The 27,812-nt window shown below is 39.7% G+C and overlaps 2 protein-coding genes across 3 annotated transcripts in view; both read right to left on the bottom strand.

Annotated features, from left to right (window-relative positions):
* The window catches only part of WWTR1 (WW domain containing transcription regulator 1), a 104,003-nt gene extending 95,976 nt beyond the window's left edge, over window positions 1–8,027 (bottom strand). The window contains exon 1 of the mRNA XM_083364426.1: window positions 6,595–8,027. Coding sequence (XP_083220552.1) covers window positions 6,595–7,016 — 422 coding nt within the window. The 5' untranslated portion in view covers window positions 7,017–8,027. The remainder of the gene's footprint in view (window positions 1–6,594) is intronic.
* A 4,202-nt stretch (window positions 8,028–12,229) lies between these two features.
* COMMD2 (COMM domain containing 2) lies at window positions 12,230–24,605 on the bottom strand. 2 transcript variants are annotated; one of them, XM_083364434.1, is made up of 5 exons: window positions 24,466–24,605; window positions 18,805–18,882; window positions 16,940–17,022; window positions 16,398–16,571; window positions 12,230–12,815 (listed from the first exon to the last, which is right to left on the bottom strand). In XM_083364434.1, exons 1-5 carry the CDS (start codon window positions 24,530–24,532, stop codon window positions 12,618–12,620), a joined length of 600 nt encoding a protein of 199 aa, XP_083220560.1. In that variant the 5' UTR covers window positions 24,533–24,605; the 3' UTR covers window positions 12,230–12,617. The 2 variants fall into 2 exon arrangements, with proteins under 2 accessions (XP_083220560.1, XP_083220561.1); XM_083364435.1 differs by having other exon boundaries at window positions 16,398–16,496.
* Between the last annotated feature and the right edge of the window lie 3,207 nt (window positions 24,606–27,812).

Raw genomic sequence — 27,812 nt, 5'->3', positions numbered from 1 at the left:
CGGTTCGGGTCTGGATGGGGAGGAACAGACTTCAACTCAATCCTGACAAGACTGAGTGGCTGTACATTCCGGCATCCCGGGACATTCAAAATGTTCCATCTCTTTCAATGGGGGGTGAGCTCTTACCCCCCGTGGATAGGGCTCGCAACTTGGGAGTCCTCCTAGATTCACGGCTTACCCTGGAAGATCATATAGTGGCCGTGACTAGGGGGGCTTTCGCCCAGGTTCGCCTGATGCGCCAGTTGCGGCCCTATCTGGACCGGGATGCCTTGTGTACGGTCACTCATGCGCTCGTGACCTCTCGCCTTGACTACTGTAATGCTCTCTACATGGGGCTTCCCTTGAAGACCACTCGGAGGCTCCAACTGGTGCAGAATGCGGCCGCGAGAGTTGTCTTGGGAGTTTCCCGGTACTCCCATGTTACACCTTTGCTCCGCGAGCTGCATTGGCTACCAGTTGTCTTCCGGGTGAGGTTCAAGGTCTTGGTTATGATCTTCAAGTCCTTACATGGCATGGGTCCGGGTTACCTCAGGGACCACCTGCTGCCGGCGTCAACTTCCCTCCGCCCAGTACGTGCCCACAGAGAGGGCCTCCTCAGGGTGCCTCCGGTCAGGGAATGCCGACTGGTGGCCCCCAGGGGGAGGGCCTTCTCTGTGGGCGCTCCGGCATTATGGAACCAACTGCCGGTGGAGCTCCGGATGGCATCAGACCTCCGAACCTTCCGTCGCGGGTTGAAGACCCACTTATTTGAATTAGCTGGTCTGGCCTGATGGGGGATTATGGGTTTTAAATTTGGTGTTTTTAGTATTGTATTATTGTTTTAACTGGGCATTGATTTAATTTCTTTTTAACTTTTGTACCGTTATTTATATATGCCCTGTGAACCGCCCTGAGTCCCTAGGGAGAAGGGCGGTATAGAAATCAAATAAAACATAAACATAAACATAAAAAAGCCGAGGTTGCCGACCCCTGATCTAGTGGAATGATTCGACAAATGCATTAATATAGGGGAGAACAACATGGCACCCACAACCTCCTCCCCCACATATATAATATTCAAGGAATATGATTTAAAAGTGACCCCAAATCTTGAAAAATGACAAATTTCCCAATTTTCTCATTGATCATAAGTTTTCCCGAGCCCTACAATAATAAATGAATTCTGTTTTTTAAGGTGCTACAAGTTTTTGCTACTGTTGTTTATATTCAGAAAATCAAGCAGCATGCTCCCAAGTAGAACTAAAATGATTTTAGTATTTTTAATTGTAATATATTTTTTGTTTTTGAGTTGTAAGCTACCCCGAGTCATTGACTGAGATAGGCAGCTACAGAAAATCAATCAATCAATCAAACCTGGTGGTCATTAGATAGATCCATAGTTTTCCTGATGTCAGAATCAAAATGGATTGCCATTCTCATATTCTAGGATGCTTTTTTGAACTTTAGCCTGCAGTTTTGGAATTTTTTTTCTCTTTGTAAATAGATCATTTTTTTAAAAATCCCATTTATATCCCGCCCTTCTCTGAAGACTCAGGGCGGCTTACAATCTAAAGCACAAATCAATGTGCTTAGCAATAGCCTTCATTCTATGTATATGCCTGCTTATTAGGGCTTTCGCCCCCCCCCCCAGCGGCATTATTACAAAGTCAGCTTAATTGCCCTCAACAATCTGGGTCATCATTTTACCTACCTCGGAAGGATGGAAGGCTGAGTCAACCTTGAGCCTGGTGGGATGCAAACCTGCACTAATTGCAGGCAGCTGGTGTTACTTAAGGAGGCATTAGCCCACTGCTCCACCAAGGCTCATTTACAATTTGGAGCTCAAATCTCACTTTGCTTTATGTTGTATTCTTATCACTCAGCCAGTTTTTTCTATGCTGGAATAGATCCATAGGTGAGTGTGTTGGATTTTTAAAATCAGAGCCATCTGCTTCCTTGAATTTAGGCTACTATGATTTTATTTCTCCCAATTGTCTTCTTGGATACAGAAAGCTTTGCAGTAGGAACATTCACTATTGCAATCATTGCACAAGAGTTCCTACAACTTTTTCCACATGTGAGAGGTCCAAAAAGGTGGAATTCCCTGATCTACCCTAACTATAAGGTCTCTGGTAGGGTTTGGTAATTGTGTTTTTATTTATTTAAAATAAATAAAAGATGGGGACTTATAATCTTTTTATTGAGAAAATATGCATATTTTAAAAGACCAAATATGTTCCAGATTACCACACAATTTTCCCTAAATGTTTTTATACCTCTAAATTTCTCTAACACTATTCCAAAAAAATAAAATAAAAATAACAGTTGGCTGCCATTTTTAATTTAAAATCTTACTGAAAATGTGGCATACGCCCTAAAATGTGCTTCAAGTAAGTTAAAAGAAAAGACTGCTCCTCCACCCAATGTAATAGAAAACAGAAAATCCCAGATCTATTTTATATCCTTATTGTACCATTACAGGCCCATTCAAACAACTTTAAATGAAATCTTCAATAGGTTGCCAGCTCTGATATAGCAGGATATAGATACTTTGGCATTTATTAGTATACAAATCAATTTGTGACTTCAGCTACAATTTTTAGGGCCAGCATACAAGAGTTTAAACACAGAGTAATTCTACCTGGGAAAGATGGAGAGACAGGAAAATTCTGTGGCAAAACAAAAATCACATTTTCTGATTGCAAGAAATCTACACCAGGAATGTTTCTCAGTCTAAGCAACTTTAAGATGTGTGGACTTCAATTCCTAGAATTCTGCTGGCTAGGAAAATACTGTTTTAGGGAAATATTGAAAAACACCTAGAGACAACTGTCCCACTACATGCATTGCACCCCAAAACCATTTATATAGCCCTTATTTGCTAAATAAGAAGTTTGATTATACTATATTACCAAGAGAAAGGGACATGGTGGCTCAGTGGGTTAGGACGCTGAGCTTGTCAATCAGGTCAGTAGTTTGGCGGGTTGAATCCCGAGTGCCGCGTAACAGAGTGAGCGCCTGTTACTTGTCCCATCTTGTGCCAACCTAGCAGTTTGAAAGCACGTAAAAATGCAAGTAGAAAAATAGGGACCACTACGGTGGGAAGGTAACAGCGTTCTGTGAGCCTTTGGCATCTAGTCATGCCAGCCACATGACCACGGAGACGTCCTCGGACAAGCGCTGGCTCTTCGGCTTTGAAACGGAGATGAGCACCGGCCCCTAGGGTTGGAAACGACTAGCACGCATGTGCGGGGGAACCTTTACCTTACCAAGAGAACAAGAAAGGGCCCTTCACTGGATGTACAGTGCATACAGGTAATCCTCAACTTGTGACCACACTGGAGTCTGGAATTTCAGTCACTAAATGATGCAGTCATTAAGCAAGTTGTCCCATGAACAGATCTGATTTTATAACCATTTTAACCACAATTATTAACAGAATCACCTGGTTGTTAAGTGAATCTACCTTCCACAATTTACTTTGCTTGTAGGAAGCCATTTGGGAAGGTTACAAATTGCAATCGTGTGATCACAAAATGCTACAACTGTTGTAAATGAAAGCCAGGTGCTAACAGCCCAAATTGCAATAACATGACTGGAGAGGTGGTACGAAAGTCTAACTTTGAGGGTGAGTTGTAAATCACTTTTGCTGAGGTTGTTGTAATTTTGAACTGTTTATTAAACAAACAGTTGAAATTCAAGGACTATTGGTAGACACCCAATCTATCGGGAGAGCTTTAATTTGGATTCCTGCATTGAGAAGGGATTGGATATGTCTTATTTTTTTTGAGTCCTCCCATCCCCATTTAGTTCTTTTTAATCTTTCTAGTCCCTGTTCACTACATACATTCTACTGATGCTCTCAGTATAATGGGTTTAGATGTATCCACAGTATCTGAATGCATAAAGCAACTTACAAGTCTTTACAAGCTGTGAAAAGAAAATATTGCCCAACAAAAAATTGTTTTTCCTCCCTTATTCCGCAGTGCAATGTGGCTTTGCTAAAGTTCCTTTTGATGTAAAGTCCCCAAAGGTTGACGTTGATCATTTCTCTAGTTTCTTCAGTGAAACATATTTTAGAATTCATCCTTATCCACAAATAACACTATTCTATTTTCCGAATAATTCTAGCTGTCACTTCACACGCATTCATTATTATTAATTATTTCTTCCATCTTCTGGACTCCTTGTGCAAGGACATGACTAAATTCTACCATGGAAAATAGTTCTAAATCAATTACAAACTGAATCCAAACATAGACAATAGTTCCTTGATTGACGTTTGCTAACATTATTAAATTCCTGCGTACTGGGAAAGCAGTTCTTAATTAGCCCTCACCTTACTCTCATCAGATTTTAGCTCCTGAACCAATTTTCCCTGACACAACTCCCTCCAAGCATGTATCATGTACCAACATCTTGTTCCAATCCTCTGACTTTTGAGGGTAGCTAGGACAGGAAAAAGCAGGAAACAAATTACATGATTTCTAGGCATGTCATTTCTGAAGGATCATATAAAAACTTGCAGTGGGCCAATTGTGTCATTGCTGACACCATCCAGGTCTCCTGCCTTGACTGAGAATAGCATATATTTGCAAAGTTGTTCTTTTCTGATTCGCATAAAACTCCAAAGATACCTAGATTTGTTTACATACTGACCTGTAAGAGAATTTGATTCTGACTTACAAAAATCCACAGAAACCATTCCAATGTAATTTGCGAGATATGGTTTAGAGTGAAATATGAATCAGGCCACTGATTTTCATACTGACTTGGAGAAATTAAAAAAACACACATGCCACTGTGGCTTATAAACATGCACTATTTTATGGCTTGTTAATAAAACATGATTAAAATAAATCAAGCCTTAATATTAAATGTGTAAATGTAGCCATTTTATTTTTTTACTTAGAAACTAAATATGATGCTCTGGAATATATACTTTTAACTTTGAAAAACCATATTTTCACAAACAACACAACACACTAATAATAGGTAGTGGCTTGAAGGTGATTGTTATAAACTGCATTTCTATTTATTGCTGGTATACAGATAGTAAGGAAGACAATGGAGAATTTCTGGCAGATGTGCAATGCTCACCAGAAGTTTTACAACCTTAATTCTTGCCATTATAAAGAATAAAATAAATTTGAGTGAAACTTGGAATAGTCAGTAATGTAATATGGTTAACATCTCAGTATTTAAATGTAAAATCAGAGGAAATCCAGATTCAAATCCTCATTCAGGCATACAACTCACTTGAAACCCCATAGTAAGTCATATCCTAGACCAGGGGTAGGCAACCTCGGCTGTTTTATGACTCATGGACTTCAACTCCCAGAATTCCTGAGCCAGCTGGCTCAGGAATTCTGGGAGTTGAAGTCCATGAGTCATAAAACAGCCGAGGTTGCCTACCCCTGTCCTAGACTAGCTTACAGGCTACTTAGCTGGATACTAAGGATTGGATGGTCTGGTGGACTGGCAGATTGGAAAGTCAGTGTAAACAGTGGACTGGAATGCCCCTGTTCAAGTCTCTCCCAACCAGGGATCTGATGGAGATTTTGGTCAGTTACTTTATCACAACTGAACTCCTCCCATAGGTTAATGTTGGGAAGATAAAATGAGAGATGATCTTATGAATACCATCTTGTACTTCTTAGAGAAAAGGTAGCATATAATTTGTAAAGTAAATTATAAAGTAAAGTAAAAATAAATAAATAATACTTGGTTCTTGTATACTAATCTTTGAAAGAAAAGCAAAATAAACATAGGTTGTGTTCAACAATAGCTTGGTAATTGAATTAACCCATTTTTGTTCAATGAATTGAATGGTTAATTAATCCAACAGCCTAAATTCACACAATACATTAAGTCTAAACGTATCCTAACGAAGTTTAAAACTTCTCAAGCTTGATAATTAGTGTAAATCTTTAGCTGATCTAGTTATGTAAATCCAAGAATGGAGTGAAGTTCCTCTGAGCATATACAAAATCTTTCTTCATAGTGAGCCACATCATGCCGTCCAAAATGGCTTTTGCAAGACATTCCTTGAAATGTCTGTACAATTTATTAGATTTAATAAAGGTGCCTGACAACACTATTCTGTCAGCTGTGCAAAGCGTTACAAGTACAGCCCAACACAGTTCAGAATAGGCTGGGGTTCCCTGAATTTCCTTGTCAAAGCACTTTCATGAAAGAGAAAGTTGACCTTTGCTTATTTCAGGGACAGCCTCTGAAATGTTCTCAGGACATAGTTAACAGTGGTTTTGCCCAATCTTCCAAAGTCTACAGTCCCAGGATTTTCTTGTGGTCTCCCATCCAAATACTAATGAGGGCAGATCCTACTTAGCTTTTCCAGATCGGGCAAGTTTTCTGAAGATTGCCACTTGCCCAACTTTCAGCAGGAAAGTTTTTGCAATTAAAGGAAATGGCCTCCTTTCAAAAGAGAGGGCCTGGCACCTCTGCTTTCCAAGTTTGCATGCCAACTAGGCCTACCTGGAGTCGCCTCCGGGCCTCTTTCCCTTCCCAGACTCAGTAATTACTCTCAACTTTTTGCTGCGCACCGACCGGCAGGTAAGCACCTGGCCCGCCCCTCCACCGTAGACTCTTACTTACTTGAGGAAGTATCGCTGACCCGTGTGCGTGAGCGCCATCTCCCAGCCGGGAGGAAGCGGCAGCTCATCCGTCACGTCGTAAGATTGCTGGCGGAGGTGGGCATGCTGTTGAGCCGGAGTCGGGTTGGCTCCAGCCCCGGTGCCCAGCTGCAGGGAAGCTGGCGAAGAGTGAGAGCGGACGTGGTGGACCCCGACGGCAGCGCTAAGCCGGGGCGGGTGGCTGCCGGAGTCGGTGCTCGACTGGCGGGAATGGGATCCCGAATCGGGCTCCTTAAAAAAAGATTCGGGCAGGATCTTTTTTCTCCACGAGCTGGGCTTGGGGTTCATGACCGAGTTGAAGAGAGCCTCTAGATCAGTGTCCAGATCCTGAGTGACATGGATCACTTGCTGTCCCGGCGGGGGAGGGACGGCAGCAGGATTCATTTTGCCTACCTTGAGCCAGAAAAAGTTGGCCGCGGGACCTCGCAAAGGAAGAGAGGCGAGGGGGTCCAGAAGCAGGAACTAATCAGAGTCGGCAGGCCAGGATTTCTCCTTCGAAAGCTCGTCTCTTGCAGACTTCCAGCCTCCCTTGCTCGGAGCGACCGAGACAAGATTCCTGTAGTTACAATCGGTCGGCGGCGAATTAAGTGTCCGACGCAAAGCTCTCTCGACCTTTCCCCCCCCCCTCCTCGTTGGCGAAAAAGGCCTCGAGCAGAAAATCCAAGGCAGTTATCCCCTCCCTCCCCAAAGTGGATCTTTATCTCGCAGAATCTCCCAAGCGCAGTTGAAGCAAATCCAAGGCAAGCCCCGAAGGAAAGTTATGCAACTCCCCCTCCCGCTCCGAACTTCGGAGATCTGCTACAACTCCCCCTAAGAAAACAGCTCCTTTAAAGGACTAAGGAGAGAGAGAGAGAGACCTTCTCCCGCGGCTGTCAACGAAAGGCCGGGAGGAATTCCAAAGCGGGCCTGGGATTCGAACAAGCGGGGGTGGGGGATCCCGCGGGAGGCCCAGTCCGAGTTAGAGAAGCGAAACGTTCCGATTTAAAAATGTTCCCCTGAAATCTCAGCCGCGCTCTGTTTCCAGGCCTGGCGTCCTCTTCGGGTCTCCCTCACCACCACCACCACCACCACCACGACCCACCGTCGCGCGTGTTAGAGGGCGGCCCGGTTCAGTCACTTTCTGTCATTTGGTCTCTTTGTCTTAAAAGATGGGCGAAGAAGAAGTGACTTTGGCGGGACGGAGGGTAGTTGGTCCCTTTTCTTTTTCTTTTCTTTTTTTTTTGTTTGTTTTTGTTTTACATACCCATCCTGGAGACCTCGAAGGGCTGGCTGAGTGCTTCCACAGTGGCGGCGCTGCCGCCGCCGCCGCGATCGACTACTATACTGAGCAAACTTACCCAAAACTCTCCGAGTTAGGGCGGCGCAGAAAGTTTGGCAGCTGCATTATTCATGAGCTCAGCGTCTAGGGCAGGGGTAGGCAACCTCGGCTCTTTTATGACTCGTGGACTTCAACTCCCAGAATTCCTGAGCCAGCTATGCTGGCTCAGGAATTCTGGGAGTTGAAGTCCACGAGTCATAAAAGAGCCGAGGTTGCCGACCCCTGGTCTAGGGCCAGTTCGATTACACGGTACACCCACTTGCCAGTTCTCCCTCCCACAGCTCGTTTGAGAGAGAGCCGGACCCGGCTAGATTTGTCAGCTGGGAAACAGGAGCCTCCTGGGGGTGGGCTGAGGGAGTTGACGGGAATCTCGGACGGAAATCAAGTAGGGTTATGACTAACAAATCAGGCAAAACGCGTGCCAGGGCTTCCTCCAGCTGCTCCTTTTGGAGCTTTAGCTAAGAAGTAATCCAGAGCCAGGATGCAACGGATTTAGGACTGAGACAGCCGACTGTCCAGGAGATATTCCCCTTAGGCTGGCTCTTGTGGGTGCCAAATCCGCTTTTATACTTCAATAGTTTTCAGTTGGGGAAAAACCCGATTATATTGCACTGCCAAGCTGTAAGGAAACAAACATTCCCAGGCCCTAGTCCCGCTGTGTCCACTACTCACCCCAAATTTCTACTTTATCTGCATCTTGCTCCCAATCTGAGTGAAGCAGTATAGCAGTTACTGGGTTAGTATGATCCTTGTATCTGAGCAGGCACAAAATATAGCCAACATAGCAGATTTATGCCACATATAACCAACCATATTGTGGTTTGTCATAATGTGTGGATCCAGACGGAGAAAATATCCATAGTGGATAGATTTAGCTTAGGAGTGAAAATTTTCAAATATTAAACTATGATTTCAGCTGACCATGCTTACATGGTCAATGGGAACTTGAACAAAATAACTACAGAGCCACAGATTCTCCAACATATTCAGTGTTCCTCTGCTTTCCAGGTCTTACGGGTGTCACGTCTGAATAAAAATCTCATCAACACTTTACAAGACACATTAAACTGAGCCATCAATTCTTTGGTTCCATTCTAGGAGCTGCATTTCAGTCCTTTCAAAAGAGCATCTCTGCTATCATCTCTACTTGAGATTTTATGTTTCATAAAAATTCTATTTAAAAAAAATCCTGCTAAATGATGAGAGCCAATGTGAACACAGCAGTTAAAATACTATTTATTCAGCACTCACAGTAGTTAAGCCTAAATTAGAATCAGATTTAAATATCTGCTTAGCCATGATACTTACCAGATGAGTAAGGTTAAACAATAAAAGACTCTACCGAAACTGTCCAAATTTAGCATGCTGAGCAAATAGAATTGATTTGTCTTTAACTGTGATAGGTTGGATATCTAATAGGATAGTCAGTACAATTACAGTAGATGAAAACAAATATGCAATTATTTAATTTTATAACTTATCTAGTTCAGGAATGCTCAGTTGGTATTTTTAGGCTTGTAACCCTAACAGACTTCCTTAAGAATAAATCTGAGCATGGGGTTGGGGGGTAATTTTAAGTAAATACATCTATGATTATATTGCTGTCCTGTTTTAACCAAGTTAATTTTTTAAACAAGGTTTCACTGAAGAGTCATGACAGTTAAACTGAAGATTATAGCCTTTAATGGCAGTGAGCAGCTTGGGTAAGAGACTGGACATATTACATAATGAGGAATAAGCCATGTATGTACTTAGAAAAGAAACAGAAATGTTTTCTTCCATTTTAAACCCTAAAATCAGCCATCATATCCAATAATCCCCAAATCAGACCACTGAATCATTTAACTCACACCTGTCCAGTCTATGGAGATTCTCAGTTATACAGGTCATAGTTGTCCCAAAGATGCTTTTTCACAAGGCAACTGGATTTCATTGTTTTCCTTTGAAGACATTTCACTTCTCATCCAAGAAGCTTCTTTAGCTCTGACTGGATGGTGGGGAATGGAAAGATTTATACTCCTTGCACACAGTTGGTAATTTGCATTCTTTTAGAGCACGGGTGTCAAACTGAAGACCTGTGGGCTGGATGCATCACGCGCAGGCCACGCCCACCCCGGCTCCCCAGTCAAAAAACATCATGATATGTCACAATACATCACGTGACACGATCGAGTTTGACACCCGGTTGTTGGGGCCATCTGGAGGTTTATCTGTTGTCAAAGTCACGTGAGAAGTGCAAATGGGTGTGGAGCCTTCTTGGAACTGTTGAAAGGACTGCATGGTAGACTGGAGATAGATGATTTCGTGTCCCTCCCCTCACCCCTCACCCCCCCCCCCCCCCGTTAAGAGAGGGCTGTTCAGTTTTGACAAAGATGGCCTCTTTGACCCCTCTTTCAAACCAGCGGTCTTCTCTGTCCAAAATGTGGACTTTGCTGTCTTTAAGAGTGGCCTTTGTCTTTTAAATGCAGATGGACTGCTGAATCTTGCCCTGATGGGTTTGTTCTCCTATGTTGTGCCATGTGTTCAATTTTGACAAAGATGGCTTCTTTGACCCTTTTCAAACCAGCGGTCCTCTGTCCAAAATGTGGACTTCGCTGTCTTTGAAAGAGTGGCCTTTGTCTTTTAAATGCAGATGGACTGCTGAATCTTGCCCTAACGGGTTTGTTCTCCTATGTTGTGCCATATGTTTATGAAGTGGTTGTTTTGTTTCTCCAATGTACAGATCTGCACATGGCTCACTGCATTGTACTGCATATACCATATATCCTTGGGGTGGACAAGCGTCTGCCTTAGTATATTCTTGGGTTTGAAGTGTGCACATATGTTGTGTTGGCTGAAAATCCTCCTAAGCTTTTCCAGTATTCCTGCAACTTCAATATTAAGGCTTTTGTCTTCCTTAATGTGTACTGCACAGTGCAGGGAGGCTAGATAATTTTCCTTAATATCTTCCCATGTGAATTTGATGTTTCTGTCCACCGAGTTGATATGTTTGGTGAACGCTTCCAATTCCTGTGTGTTGATCTTGGCCCAAGTATCGTTCACATACCTATACCAATGGGTGGAATTCCTGTAAAGGAGTTTAAGGGCTTTGGTTTCTACCTCTTCTATGTAGAGATTGTCACAATGGATGACACAGGTGAACCCATGGCACAGCCGTTTTTGTCTGTAGAAACCTTCATTGTATTTAAAATAGTGATCAGGCAAGAAGTCTAGCATGGCATATATGTCATCTGGGCAGAGGTTGGTTCTGTCACCTAAGGTGTTGTCTTGTAACAGTTTCTTCATTATCGTGACAGCTTCAGTTTTTGGAATGCAGACATCATCTATCTCCAGTCTACAACCCAGTTCTTTCAACCCAGATAAACCTCCAGGTAGCCCCAACAACGCTCTAAAACAGTGATGGCAAACCTTTTAGAGAACGAGTGCCCAAACTGCAACCCAAAAAGCACTTATGTATTGTCGGGTGCCAGGTGGGCGTGGCCCATTGGGTGGGTATGGCCCATTGGGAGGGCGTGGCTATGGTGGTAACGGCAGACTGGGTGGGACTAAAAAGTTCAATCAATCAACTCCAACTTTGTGAGATATTTTTTTTCCCTGAGGTTGAAATTGATTGATTGAACCTTTTTTTTTGCACATAGCTGCGGAGGCCTAAAATGAAAAGGTTTTATAAAACCCAGCTGAAGGCATAGGACTGGGGCAACAGCGTGAGTGCCCACAGAGAGGGCTCTGCGTGCCACCTGTGGCACGCCTGCCATAGTTTCGCCACCATGGCTCTAAAAGAATGGAAGTGACCAGCTCTCTGCAAGGAATATAAATCCTTCCATTCCCCACCATTCAGTCAGAGCTGAAGCTTTTTGGATGAGAAGCAAAATGTCTTCAAAGAAAAACAAGAAAGTCCAGTTGCCTTGTGAAAAAGCATCTTTGGGAAAGCCTGTCCAGTATTTGCCAAGTTCTCAGCCCAAAGCCCTTTGATTAACCCTTCCATATCTGGAGAAGAGATAGACTTTGGGCATCTGGGACTTCTCCATACCAAATAGTTAAAATAAACACAAACTAGTCACAATTTCCACTAAAATAATGTATACACATTAGTGACAACAATCATTTTAAATGATTATTTGCTCTGATTTATACTTTTTCTTCTATGTCCAGCTGCCTAGTTTATGCACATGTGAATATACAAACAAAAATGACTTGTGTGAACATTCTTTGTTTTAATGAAGTAATTTTTAGAATGCATAATTGTAATAACGCTTTTTGCATAATAAAATCAGTTGGCAGAGCATGACAAAACGTTTTATTTCATTAACCAGTAATTTGCTCAATAATAATACAGTAACTGTAAGAAACAAGTCTGAAGACCAAAAACATACAAAATGTTAATATATGCATTTTATTCTTAAAGACTGGAAAAAGAAAAAAATGGTCAAAAAACATTGTATGTTATGCATAGAACAGAAAAAGCTCACATATTCAACTATTTATGCATGATTAAAGTTTATGAGAGTTATTCTAACTTGCATCTGGCAGCCTTATCAACATAGCACCCAATCAACTTCAACCAGCAAATATTGTTTTATGTTCTTGGAATACTGCTCTGACTGGTCCAGATGCACTTTTTGAAGTACTGCTTCCTGTAATTATGCAGATTTACTATAATGTAAACACTATTTGATGTTGCGCACTATTCGTCTGCAATGATTTGTTTTCATTTCCCCCAATGCTTGCTCCATTTGTTGAATTAGATGGAGCAATGTGGCAGGATCAGTTTGTAGTATTTTTGTTGTTTGATTTTCATTCTCATTAAGGTGTAGCTTCAAAGTTACAGCCGGCTTAATTTGTTGCCTCAGACTTCTGCTGGCAAGCTATTTAAATTATGAGATGGAAAAAGTGATAAATGTAACGATGAGTTACGAGCAGCCATATTCACAGCAATCATAAAGCAAATGTTTACAAAAATATAAGTTGTTACAGTATGTACCTGTTTCTTTATTATTACTGAATATTCCAGTTTTACTGATACTCGTTTACTGCAGTTTGAAAATTTCAACCAGAACTAAATATCCATAGTACATGCTTCATGTATCATCAACTTGGGCATTTATTTAGGTACAATATTTTATACTCAAAAAGGCAGGTGTAAAATACGTTTTTTGTACATCTGTAGACAATTTTTTTTCATGGCCTTACTACAGGTAGTCCTGACTTATGACAACTGGAAACAATTATAAACAGAATGTCCATTGCTAAGCAAGGCAGTTCAGTGAGTCACACCTGATTTTAGGATCTCTTTTGCCATATTTGTTAAGGTGATCCGGCTTCCCACATTGATTTTGCTTGTCAGAAGCTAGCTGGGAAGATCATAAATGGCAACCACACAATCCTGGAATGCTGCAACTGTCATAAACACATATGATTGCCAAGTCCCCAAATTTTGATTACATAACCGTGGCAATGCTGCAATGGTTGTCAGTACAAATACTGGCTGTAAGTCACTTTTTTCAGTGCTGTTGTAACTTTGAACAGTTGCTAAACAAATGGTTGTAAGTCCAGGAATACCTCTATAGACCCTGCGTTACAACCATTTGTTTAGTGACTGTTTGAGGTTACAACAGTACTGAAAAAACTAATAACGGTTTTCATACTTTCGACTATTGCAGCAACGTGACCATAATTCGGATGCTTGGTAACTTACATATATTTCAGGGGTCATGTGGTCACCTTTTGTGACCTCCTGACAAGCAAAGTCAACAGAGAAGCTAGACTCATTTAACAACCATGTTATTAATTTAACAAGTGCCATGATTCACTTAACAACTGTGGCAAGAAAGGTCGTAAAATGGGGCAAAACTCACTTAACTGTCTTGCTTAGCAACACAAATTTTGGGCTCACTTGTGATTGTAAGTTGAGGACTATCTATACACAACCTCTTCTCTGCAGTTATTTGGTTGCTTTAAAACAGGGGTGTCAAACTCACGTCACGTAATGTGTCGTGACGTATCGCGACTTCTTCTCCATTGTCAGCAATGGGGTGGGCGTGGTTTTGGCATAATGCATCCAGCCCACAGCCTGGCAGTTTGACACCCCTGCTTTAAAACTTCATGGATAACTAAAACAACAGGAATATATTGCGATTCCTTTTTCTGGAATCTAACACATTTTTGACATTTAACAAAAAGGCAACTGAATTATTTTATAAAATTTTAAATAATCCAAATATCATTGTTATCCAACTATAACCCACTTGGGTGGAGGGGATGCCTATTAAATCCAAATATCCATTGAATTTGAATTACATACTTTTGTTTCAATGTATGCTATTTGTGTAACTATATGTACATATATATTTTCAAACCTAGTGTTTTTCATGCATGTTCAGTTTCTGCTTTTTTTTTCAAATCAATCAAGTGTTGATCCGTTAGTTATGACAAAAATTAAACAATTACCTTGTCTCTTAAAAGCCAGCTGGGACATGATGGGCCGAGAAAGACTGGCCAAAGTCACCCAAGCAGCTTTTATGTCTAAGGTGGGACTAGAATTCACAGCATCCTGGTTTCTGGCTTGGGTGCCTTAACCACTAGACAAACTGGCTCCCATTTGAAGACATTACCCTACCTTTGTAGGAAAGACTTCGCGGGACCTGTCATTTGGATAATCCCTCTCTCACAAAAAAAACCATACATACATTTATGGTTATGTTATAATGTTATAAATATGTTATCCTAGTTCTAATTTCAAGAATGGGCTGCTAAACAATTTAGTGGCTGATTTTTATTAGACTAGACTATGTACATAACTTTTTATTATTCTCACTAGAACCTTTTCTTTAAACTTTCATCAATTTAAATAATTTATTACATTACCATTTAAAATGACCAACATTTATTCCAGATTTTCTATTGCAAAATAAAAGGCAATTTGAATAAAATTCCAATAATTTGCCTGGAGCAGGATATACTATATACTAGTAAGATGGGAATTTCTCTAAGTATTTTCTTAATATGAATAGACTTAAGGTGCAAACTGTAGTCTTAATGAATAAGTGGATACCGTATTTTTCGGACCATAAGACGCACCTGACCATAAGACGCACCCAGTTTTTAGAGTAGGAAAACAAGAAAAAAAATATTCTGAACCAAATAGTACTGGTATACTAAAACAGGGCTTTTCAACCTTTTCATCCATTGTACCACTTTTAGGACAAGGCAATGTCCGAGTACCACCAGTCGCCCAGCAAGGTGTCAAAAACTTGACCCCCCCCCAAAAAGGGAAAAAAAATGATAAAGTACAGGTAGTCCTCGACTTACAACGATTCACTTAGTGACTGTTCAAAGTTACGATGGCACTGAAAAAAGTGACTTATGACCATTTTTCACACTTATGACCGTTGCAGCATCCCCAGGGTCATGTGATTTATATTTGGATACTTGGCAACTGATTCATATTTATAATGTCACATTGTTCCAGGGTCATGTGATCGCCTTTTGCAACCTTCTGACAAGCAAAGTTAGTGGGGAAACCAGATTCACCTAACAATCATGTTACTAATTTAATTTCTCTCTCTCCTTCTCTTTCTCTCCCTCTCTCCCCCTCCCTCTTTCTTTCTCTCTCCTCTCTCTCCCTCTCCCTATTTTTCTCTTTCCCTCTATTTCTCCCTTTCTCTCCCTCTATTTCCCTCCCTTTCTTTCTCCTTCTCTCTCCCCCTTTCTTTCTCTCCCTCTCTCTTCCCCTCTCCCTCTCCCTCTTTCTCCTTCTCTCTCCCTCCCTACTTCTTTCTCCTTGTCTCTCTCCCTTTCTCTCTCTCTCTTTCTCTCTCTCCCTCCCTCTCCCATTGTCCCTTCCTTCTTTCCTTCCTTCCTTTCTTCCTTCCCTCCCTCTTTGTCCTTCCCTCTCCGCGTTAGAGCAGTACCCGCAGAGGCGGCCCTGGGGCCCGGCTTTCTCTTGCAGAAAGCAAGCTGAAGCGGAGCGAGGGAGATTGCCAAGAACGTGAATCGGCCGATCTCACATTCCTGACAATCTCCCTCGCTCCGTTTCAGCCTGCTTTCTCTTGTAGCAAAGGAAGCTGAAACCAAGCGAGGGAGATTGCAGGAGCGCGAGATCGGCGTTGCTCAGCACGTGCCAATTTGTGCTCTGGGCAATCTCCCTTGCTTTCCACTTGCAGAGGTTGGGGCAGGCCATACGGATCACCTTCGGACCATAAGACGCACCCTCGTTCCCCCCCCCACTTTTGGGGGGGGGGAAAAAGTGTGTCATATGGTCCGAAAAATATGGTAATTTATATAGTTTACTTTATTGTATCCTCCTGGCAAAAAGTATGATTTCATAATATTGCTACCTCTATCTTCTGGAAAGAACAAATATTTGCTCATTTGACATCAATAAACAAATTTGTTCTTACTGGAGCTGATATAAATCAGTGAATATCTACTAATGCTTGTATTCTTACCTGCACATCTAGTCTCCACTCCATATTATGATAACTAGGAAACTTTGGTGTTAGTTCACTCAGAATATTCCTGATCTCCTTTCTGTTGTCAAGATAGAGCTGAAGTAGTAAGGCATTCAGTTCTTCAGGAAATTGTAATACAAGTATTGAGTCTTGAAAATCTATCTCAGATATCTAAAAATTAGTAAAACGCAAAACATTTAAATTTTCAGTTACTTTTATTACATTTTTCCTTGCTCCAAATATATTTCTTGTTCTAAAGATCATATTTCCTTCTATGAAATATGATTGGTCAGTAGAAATCAGCATATAAAAATTTTAAAATATGCAGATAGTCATCAATAAGTTCTTAAAGTCAATGAAATCTGAACAGGTGAAAGAAGTTAACTAAATAGTAAATGCACCAAAACCAGAGGAATGTTTAAACTTTCATCTGAAACACCACACCTTCCTAGAAGTGAGACTTACTTGATTCTCTCCCACAAAACAATCTGAAGTATATGCTTATTTCTCTAAATAGAACACATTGTGTAACCACTTACCATGAGTTTTGAGCTCTCAGTGAGAAGGTATGTTAATCCTTCTACTCCATGCTGAATTGTCTCACTATTAACATTAAGTTTTTCTAAAAAATGAAAAGGCCATAGAAATACAACATATAAATGGTCAATAAAGAAAACAAGTCATAAAAATAAATCCTTATAGCTAGAAATATATGCTAGGTTGCAAATGTGAATGCATATATTAGAAGTAAACTGTCTTGGATTCTGCATGTAAATGATTAACAATGACTGAAAAGAGAGGCAGAAGAGATCTTTGGCTTACAACGTCCAGTGAAATTCATATGAAAGTCTACTAGAGATCAGAGCTCAAATTTTTTTTCCTCTAAAGTTTTTCCATTTTTCATGAATTATCAGAAAATAAATGACATTAGAAAAGCAGGACTTTGCTGCTTAAAATGCAAACTGCGAATAAAATTCTTATAAGCTTTATGTCAAATATCCTATGCCTATGGAAAATATGCTAGTTTACCATATGATATATAATGTTAAGGGTTTATCCCTTTTTTCAGAGTATAGACTCCTAACTTAAATCCAATTCTGAAACTGCTGCACCAATTCTGATGATATCTCAATACAAGTGCAGTGATTTAACAATAGATGAAAAAAATATTTGAACATGGTTTCTGCTTTGTAAGGAACTGGAAAAAGAATTTGAGCACATTTATCAGAGATACATGTTTCATTATTTACAGATGTGATTTCAGAACTTCCTTGTTGCTTTGCATTTCCAAGCAAGCTTTACTACCATTTCCAGACCCAGAGTTATAAACTATATATAAAATAACCTATATGAACATATATTCCTGAAATTATAGATGCATTAATATGTACTTTTTGCTTTCTAAACTGCTTCTGATTTTCAGCACATTAGAAAGTTGCTTAATGGTTTATTTTGATAATTTCTAATTTACAGATCCCATCAAGCCAGATTCATATTTAAGCACTGATTTAGCAACCAGGAATTTAAAAAAAGGATTAAAACATTTGCACATGTGTACTTTCAGAGGTCTCATTTGCAAGTCTGGAATCAGGTCTTCTAACTGAGAATGACCTTTGTAACTTTTCTCCTTCAATATCTTACTTTTTCTTAACACAGGCATTGATATTAAAGCTTATTAGGTTGATGGAAGATAGGAAAGTTAAAGTCCCCCCCCAACAATTTTCATTTTTAAGAGTTTTAAAGGAGAAAAAGTGCCCCTTAAACAACTCTCCATACTCTAAAACTAAATCCAAACAAATCTTTTGTTTCCATGTAAAAAGGAAAAAGGTCTTGCTTATTCTGATTTCTCTTCTTCACTTTTACTTCATTTGAACTTAAAAAAGGTTATAGTGTCTTCTCTTTATTAATAGGGGATGTTAACAATGAAACAAGTCTCCATAGATGAAGAGAATCAGCTATGGTTTATGGTAAGGAAAATTCTGTTATTAATGTTTATTTAAACATTAAATAAATCCTAACCTTAACAAATGAATACAAGCTTTAAAAATTAATCAAAGGAAAAAATAAAGTTACCTCATTTCTTTTGGCCAGTGGCCTTTAACATACTATTCAAAGCCCTCAAGCTGAAAGAAATTGTATTTTCTTATTTTAACTTCCTCAACATAGTTTCCTATGCCAATCACTGCCAATCACTGCAGAGTTAGTTTACAATTTTTTGTAATCCATGATCCTAAACTATTTTGGACTAAGGTACAAATCTTATCCCTAGTTCAAATTAATCATTTTTATTAGGTTAACACCATTACATCTCATCAATATATAATATCAATAATGTGTAATCTATTTTTGTCTGTTGCTTTTATAGCCACAAGGTCCTAAGAAAACATACTGTTCTTGTACTTACTTGCTGCTCCTTCATAGACTTTAGGGTTTGTGCCTTTTCTTAAGAACTCAATAGCAATACGACCAAATTCATTGACAACTAAAAAAAGAAGAACCATAATGAGATTATGGCTGGGACATAGAAAAGCCTCCTTTAAGAGTAATCTATTTGAATACAACTTATCTCCATTCTTTGGTGCTCTCTGAGCTTGCTTGTTTTCTTGCAGACGTTTCATTAGTCTAACTAGGTAACTAGTAGCACTGATGATCTTACCTAGTTAGGGTAATGAAACGTCTGCAAGAAAACAAGCAAACTTCAGAGAGCACCAGACCCCTTATTTCAACCCTGAGCTACAAATATTCTCCTTCATTGATATCTCCATCCATGACAAATTATGAATCTGTTTTTGAATTTACAGAGGGGAAATTTTAGAGAGTAATGAATATAGGCAGAAATGGACAAATAAAAGGAATGAGCAAAACATTATGGACTGCCAGAATAAAATTTCAATCCTTATTTTTCACTATCAATTTTTCCATGTAACAGTGAACTAGATTCTAAAAAAAAATCTGGCTTGGGAATAAACATTAGATTAATTCACAATACTTAAACATTTATGGTATAGATCTGCAAGCTAAATAAACTTGAATGGCAGCATCTGTAGTTTTTTCAGTACGTGTACCTTGGCCTTTCCTTAATAAACCATAACCTAAAAAGAAGCCATGACTTCTGATGATGTTATTAAGGAACAAGGCAGGGTCAGGTTCCTAATATTAAACCAACATGCATAGAAGTTTATTTAAATAGGAGCAACAGCCAAGTAGTAGCAACAGACCAGAGTGCCCCAAACTGCTTTTTCTGAAAAAACCAGAATTCCTCAGAAAATTATGTTAGAAATATTTGTCATATGATAAATGATATTTGTCATAAGATAAATTTTATCATATGATAAAAAGACCCTACTACTGGATCACAAAATGACCATGTTTCATGAAACAATAAGGCAGAATACTGCCCTGACTGCATGTCAGCAGGCACTAGCCAATTGACATTTAAGTCTGTGGTTTGTGTTCCTTGTCATATAATAATAATAATAATAATAATAATAATAATAATAATAATAATAATAATAATAATAATAATAATAATAATAATAAAGTTGGAAGGGACCTTGGAGGTCATCTAGTCCAACCCCCTGCTCAGGCAGGAAACCTTATACCATTTCAGGCAAATGGCTGTCCAGTCTCTTCTTAAAAACCTCCAGTGTTGGAGCATTCACCACCTCTGGAGGCAGGTTGTTCCACTGGTTAATTGTTCTGTCAGGAAGTTTCTCCTTAGTTCTAGGTTGCTTCTCTCCTTGACTAGTTTCCATCCGTTGCTTCTTGTCCTGCTTTCAGGTGCTTTGGAGAATAGCTTGACTCCCTCTTCTTTGTGGTAGCCCCTGAGATATTGGAACACTGCTATCATGTCATCCCTCACCCTTCTCTTCATTAAACTACACATACCCAATTCCAGCAACCGTTCCCTATATGTTTTAGCCTCCAGCCCCCTAATCATCTTTGTTGCTCTTCTCTGTACCCTTTCTAGAGTCTTGACATCTTTTTTACATCGTGGTGACCAAAACTGGATGCAGTATTCCTGGTGTGGCCTTACCAAAGCATTGTAAAGTGGTATTAGTACTTCACTTGATCTTGATTCTATCCCTCTGTTATTGCAGCCTAGCACTGTGTTGGCTTTTTTGGCAGCTGCAGCACACTGCTGGCTCATATTTAAGTGATAGTCCACTAGGACTCTGAGATCCCTCTCACAGTTACTACTATTGAGCAAGGTACTACCTATACTATACCTATGCATTTGATTTTTCCTGCCTAAATGTAGAACCTTACTTTTTTCACCATTGAATTTCATTTTGTTAGATAGTGCCCAGTGTTCGAGTCTGTCCAGATCCTTCTGTATCTTAAGCCTATCTTCTGGAGTATTGGCTATTCCTGCCAGCTTGGTGTCCTCTGCAAATTTGATGAGTTCCCCATCTATCCCCTCATCCAAATCATTAATGAAGATATTGAAGAGCACTGGGCCCAGAACAGAGCCCTGGGGCACCCCACTACACACTTCCTTCCATGTAGATGCGGTTCCATTGAGGACCACACGCTGAGTACGGCCTGTCAGCCAACTACGAATCCATCTGGTGGTAATGCTATCTAATCCACATTTTTCTATCTTATCAAGTAGTAGGTTGTGATATACTTTATCAAATGCCTTACTGAAGTCCAAGTAAATTATATCTATAGCATTCCTCTGGTCCACTAGTTTTGTCACTTGGTCAAAGAATGTAATAAGATTTGTCTGGCATGATCTGTTTTTGACAAACCCATGTTGACTTTTAGTGATGACTTTGTTTGCATCAAGGTGTTCGCTGATTTGTTGTCTGATTATCTTTTCCAGAATCTTCCCAGGTATTGAGGTCAGGCTGATAGGTCTGTAGTTTCCTGGATCTATTTTTCTCCCTTTTTTGAAGATGGGAACTACATCAGCTCTCTTCCAGTCCTCTGGTAGTTCCCCAGTGCTCCAGGATCTTTGAAAAATATAGTTCAGTGGTTCCGAGATCATGTGTGCCAGTTCCTTGAGAACCTTGGGGTGTAATCCATCTGGTCCTGGTGATTTGAACTCGTCTAGGCTGGACAGGTGCTCACTTACCATTTTCTTGCCTATCTTAACTTGCGTTTTTATTCTGTTTTTTATGGCACTGGTTTGGGTAGGTTGGACTGTTTTTTCCCTTTGTGTAAAGACAGATGCAAAAAACGAATTAAATAGTTCTGCTTTCTCCCTATTGCTTGTCACCTTCTTGCCACTTTCCCCCACTAATGGACCAATCATTTCCTTAACTTTTTTCTTGTTTTTTATATGTTGAAAGAAGCATTTTTTGTTATTTTTGACTTTGGTCGCAAGCCTTAGTTCATTTTGAGCCTTAGCTTTCCTCACTTCATCTTTGCAGGCACAGGCTATTTGCTGATATTCTGACTTAGTTATGTGCCCCTCTTTCCAATTCTTATACTTGTCCTTTTTATCTTTCAATTTATCAGAGAGTTCTTTATGCAGCCGTGCTGGTTTCTTTTGAGAGCTGTTATTTTTCTTCTTTGTTGGTATTGTACTAGGCTGGGCCTTTATTATCTCACTTTTCAAAATTTCCCAAGCTTCTTGAGTTGTTTTCCCCTTTAGGATTCTCATCCATGGAATTCTTCCCATGGTCTAAGTTTATTGAAATTAGCTCTTTTAAGTCCAAGACTCTAGTTTGGCTGTGTTCTATTGCTTGTGCCTCCAGAATGTTGAATTCCAATATTGCATATGATCCAGAAACTCTTATTCCTCTTAAAATATTAATATATCATACTATAGTATAAAGTATATCATCAAATCATGTCTCCCTAAAATTAATTTTTTCCACTTTTTGAGGGCTGTTCCCTTGGCTTCGTTAGGTTACAATATCTAAATTTATGCAACGTTTTGTTTTAATCCTTTGGCTTCCTCAAATCCCAAAGACAAAAATAAGCAAAGTAACAAGAAAAAAATGTTTTGGTTTGCTCGAATGTTATATAGATGCAACATGTCTGTAAGTGATTCCAATTATAACTGCAGTTATAGTCTAGGAAGGCTAGTTAATTCAAACATGAATGAAAGTAATAATAAATAGGGTTTTGCAAGACATTAAAAATATTGACCTTTGCAATGCCTTTGGGGAACATTAAATCAGTCATATGGTTTGCAACGCTTGTACTGCTGCTTTAAAAAGTGTTCTTAGCTGTCTTTATATGAATCACTTTACTGGGATGAAAATACACAGCTGCTTTATCAGTTAAAAATGTATATACATTCCTGCATTTTATAAAGCATTTATATATGTCTTACCAAGTCTACCAATGAGTGCATAAATCCCATGTAGAGATAAATCTAGTAATCAAATTGTTAAATGCCTAATCACTTGGTACAGGTAATATTAATCTGCAAATGATTCCATTTCTACAGGTTTCTGGAATTGGGCATAGAGTTAGTCTTGCATATCAAACTGCATATGAACTGAATCTGAATGGGGAAATTTTGACAGTTTCTTAAGTACTGACGCAGCCACAGTGTGCTTCCTAATAATATTACTGTCTACTTAAACTCCAATGTGACCAAAGAAGTTCCTAGCTCAAAAATTAGATGTAATCACAACAAATCACAAAATGACCCCAAACATCACAGAGAATGCAACCTGAACTCAGCTTATATGGTTAATTTGGTTCAATTTACTGCATGAATAAAACTGAGTTAACTGCAGACATAGGAACTGCCTCTGCTAGAACATTTGTAATTGCAAATTAGCTACATTAATAATCTGCAATATGAGGATTAGATCAATTTATCTGAGATGATTAGGTATGCTAAGTGATTGTGCAAGTTGACAGACTTGGCTATGTTCACACAACATAAAAGCAATCACAAACTTTGTTAACTAATCAATGTTGCACAAACCCAGGCTTTTGGCTACTCCATTCTTCAATGTATTGTATAAACCTAAAAACAATTTATTTCTATAAGCTGATTGATCACGTTATATAACAACCACTGTGCTGTGTAAGCTCAGTTACTATTATTGCTTAATTTGTTACATGAAGCCAACTACAGTAATTATGCTTCATTTAACTGTTAATCTAACCCACATCTTAATCAGATATGTGAACTAATAAAAAAGAATAACTTTACTGTTAAAAAATATTTTAGTTGCAAAAAAATAAACTACAAAATAAAATAGCTAAGGCAAAGTCATTCCCAGCATAATTTTTGACTAGCTACAAGTTTAAAAAAAACAACAATTCTTAGAATTTCTGCAAATATTAACATTTAACAAAGCATACTAAGTTATATGAACAAACATTATAAGAATCATTCTTTTTAGATTTATAGTTTGTGTTCATTTAAAAACATTTACATAAACTTTAATATACTTTGGTCTTGAAGATACAGAACAAAGTACTCCAGACATGGTGTATACAGTAGTCTTTTTGGCCTTTGAAAGCTATGCAAGATGTTCTAAAGCTGTCTTAGCAAAGCTTTCGCGTTAAAATTGGAGAATTAACATAGGTCAAATTATAGAGTAGGTTTGTATTATTTCTTGAAGCTTAAAGTCAAAATGAATCATAAGTCTACATAGAATATACCAGAAAATAAAGTGAACATATAATCCCTGGTATCAATAGAATTGTATTAGAATTGTTATGCTTACTTGCAATAGTTTGTACTATAAAAGCAGGGGCAGCCGAGCTATTTTTATTGGGCACACGTTTTTATTTGCTACAAACATCTTTGCTGGCAATGCTGATAAAACCCTTTTAAACTGCGAGGGCAGCCACACTTCCCTGGAAGCGTGACCCCAAGGGTGTTTTCAGCTGAGCAAACGTATCCAGGGCGCTCTCAGGGTCGCAGTCCTAAATATTCCGATACTCCACGCGGAACATTCCCAAATAAACAGGCAAAGGCTTGTGTAGTGGCGTGAGCCTCAACACAACAGGATTATATATCCCATCAGGCGCTTTTCCATCTTCCTCTGCGGAATGCAAGTGAGGGGGCGAGGAAGGGCCCGCGGTCCCCGGAGCCACGCAAGTCAGAATGGACGAGCCCTGCAAGCCCTCGAAGTGCTCCTACCTGAGCTCTCTACTTGGGGAAGGAAGCCCAGGTGTTCTTTGTGCTCTTCCGACAGCACCAGCAGCATCTTCCTCACCTAGCGCCCCCCACCGACACAAGCAGCAGTTCCCAGCTTCGATTCCCACTAGACAGAATTTCCCTCCCTCTTGGTGTCACCGAGATAGCCCTCCGCCGAGAAGCAACTCCCTCATCAAGGGTTCCCCATCGGACTCGCTGAAGACGAACTTGCTTCAATTCCTTTATATAGCGCCAGCCTTTATGCGCCGCTTTAGAATCAGTTTAAAGCAAAGTCGAAGTGTTGCTGCTGCTGCTGCCGCCGCAACACTTTCCCAACTCGCTCTTTTCTGTAATATATATATAAAACCATTTTAAAATAAAATATTTTAATGCAGATTTAATATTGAGCATGACTATACAGTACTTATTACTAACAGGTTCGCTTATAGAGTCCTCTTCTGAAAACGTGAAGCGTAGCGTTTTGGTGGACGGGTAAAGTGTCCTGAATTAAAATCTTTTGCATTAAAATAAGATTTATTGAGCACCCCACAATTAGCTGGGTTCATAGCCACGCAGAGCTATGAATCATGTTTTACAGAGCTTATGACAGGGCCTGCAATTAAGGAATAAACTGGTCATATTTTGTGTTGGAATCCTGCAGATACGAGGTATGATTGTCTCCTCCAAAAATGGCAGGAGGGAGAAAAAAAGTACGTAACCATTATTGAAGACGTGTTCTTGGTCAGGCTCCTTAAAAATAAACTCAGCAAAGTATTGCATACAAACCTATCATGTGATGTCCTTCTGGAGTTAGCAATATCAGACAAAGCAAACAAAAACCAAAACACATTAAAAGCAAGGGATAAAAGAAGGTAATTTAGAGCAATGTGAGTTTGCTTTAGATAAAACCAGATTTTAGTTACATTTCTGATATACTGGCTCAGATGTGCCAAAACTGACCAATATTGCATCCTTGTTAGTTACCCACCTGAATTTCATTGCTTCCCCCCTCTCCCTTCCTTTCCCCCCACATTTTCTATATTTTAAAAGTATTTGCATCAGTATTATACATTTTCCTTTTTTTGAAATTATATTAGTAATAAATACCTGCTTTAAAAAAGAAATAATCTAATCCACTTCCCTATCCACTGCTGAAATTTGTGACCACTGTACATCTCTGACTAGTGATCAGTCTGTTTAAAGGCATCCAAAAAGGACAATACAAGTAGTCCTTGATTTATGACCACAGCTGAGCCCAAAATTTCTGTTACGAAGCACAATGGTTAATTTTTGCCCTAATTATTAAATGAATCACTACAGTTAAGTTAGCAACATGGCTATTAAATGAATCTGGCTTCCCAATTCAGTTTCCTTGTCAGAAGGTTGCAAAAGGTGATCATATGATTCCGGGACAGCGCAACCATCATAAATGAGTCAGTTGCCAAGCCTCTGAATTTTGATCATGTGATTATGGGGATATTGTAGCAGTTGTGTGAAAAACAGTCATAAGGCAACTTTTTTTCAGTGCCATTATAACTTCTAATGATCACTAAATGAACTGTTCTAAGTTGTGGATTACCTGTGCACAGCACAAAATCTGCTCCAAATTGACTTGCTTTTACCATTAGGAATGTTTTCAGGATGGCAACTGAAATGTACTGTCAAGCTACGAAATCTACTCTTTAGGATGGCTGCATGCTTCTAGCTTGCCAACAGTGGGGGAGGGAAAGAGGGGAGAGTTTTGAATACACAGGTGTTCCTTATCAACATGAGACCCAAAATCATTGAAGAGTTGTTTTGATGGAACTAAAGTTTCTTCTCATAATTACTGGAAGATATATTGGACAATATGACCTGAACTGTCAGAGAGGGGATGGGTTTCATTCTTTTAATTAACTGCCTCTCACTTTTTTCTCATAGCTAGCTTTAAATCTATTTTAAGTTTGTTAATGCCTAATAAACATTAGAGAACGCAATGCCTCTGGTGTCCTGCTTCATTGGGCTTCTCAGCCGGAACTTGATATGTACTTCCTTGTGATTTAAATGCATTGTTTATTGTCCTGTCATTCAGAACTTAAAAATTCTTTTCTATCTTCTTTATTAAATAAAAATGGGTTATGTTTCCCTGCAGTGTTCTCCAGCCTAAAATACTCAATATGTACAACTGTTCTCTCCGTTATTTGTTTTTCTTCAGATTTGCTTCTCCTAAAATTAGCGTAGAATGAAATACAATACTCCAGATGTCATCTAACTCAGAGGTCCCCAATCTTTTGGGCACCAGGGACTGGTTATGTGGAGAGAGGTTTTTCCACAGACCAGAGGTGGCATGGTTTTGTGTGCTGCCTGCATTCTGTGGATGGGGCTTTGCTCGTTTGTGTGGCCCAGTTGCTGGTATGCCACAACTTGGTACCAGTGCACAGACTGGGGGTTGGGGACCCCTGATCTAACCAATTTTAAGTCAACTTAAAATCACAATTGGGACCAGAACTTCTATCACTAAGCAATGGAAGTGAGTCACACTTGATTTTAGATCTTTTTTGCTGCTGTTGTTAAGCCAATCACCACAGTCCTTAAATGAATTATGTGGTTGCTAAGCAAATCAGGCTTCCCCCAATTACTTTGTCGGAAGCCTCTTGAAAGGTCACCAAAGGTAATCACACGGCCTTGGCATGCTTGGGTAAATATATGCCATTTGCCAAGTGCCCAAATTCTGATCACATCACTTTGGGTACATTGTGGTGTCATAAGTGTGAGGACCGGCCACCACTTTTTCAGCACTGTCTTAACTTCAAATGGTTGTTAAACAAATAGTCATAAGTGATGGACTATTTGTAGAGAGGAACAACCATTTATCTTGATCATGATACTATTCCTATTGGTATAGTGCAAGGAGGGTACTTGTCCCTTTGCAGTGGCATCACATTTAGCATTTAGCAGGTGATCCCCCAAATACTTCATTGCATGCTGCTCAGAATGGTCCTATCCAATTCTATACCCCTGCTTTTGAACCTTCCTTCCTTGCATCTATTCACTTGCTACACAACACCCCCTAAAACGTCAAAAAACAAACAAACAAATAGAACAGCAATGAAACAGCAACCAAGATGATTAGGGGGCTGGAGGCTAAAACATATAGGGAACGGTTGCTGGAATTGGGTATGTGTAGTTTAATTAAGAGAAGGGTGAGGGGTGACATGATAGCAGTGTTCCAATATCTCAGGGGCTGCCACAAAGAAGAGGGAGTCAAGCTATTCTCCAAAGCACCTGAAAGCAGGACAAGAAGCAACGGATGGAAACTAGTCAAGGAGAGAAGCAACCTAGAACTAAGGAGAAACTTCCTGACAGTTAGA

Source organism: Vipera ursinii, assembly GCF_947247035.1.
Source record: "Vipera ursinii genome assembly, chromosome: 5".
Classification (NCBI taxonomy): Eukaryota; Metazoa; Chordata; class Lepidosauria; order Squamata; family Viperidae; genus Vipera; species Vipera ursinii.
Note: the sequence above shows the minus strand (reverse complement) of the source record. Positions and strands in the feature narration are given on the sequence as shown.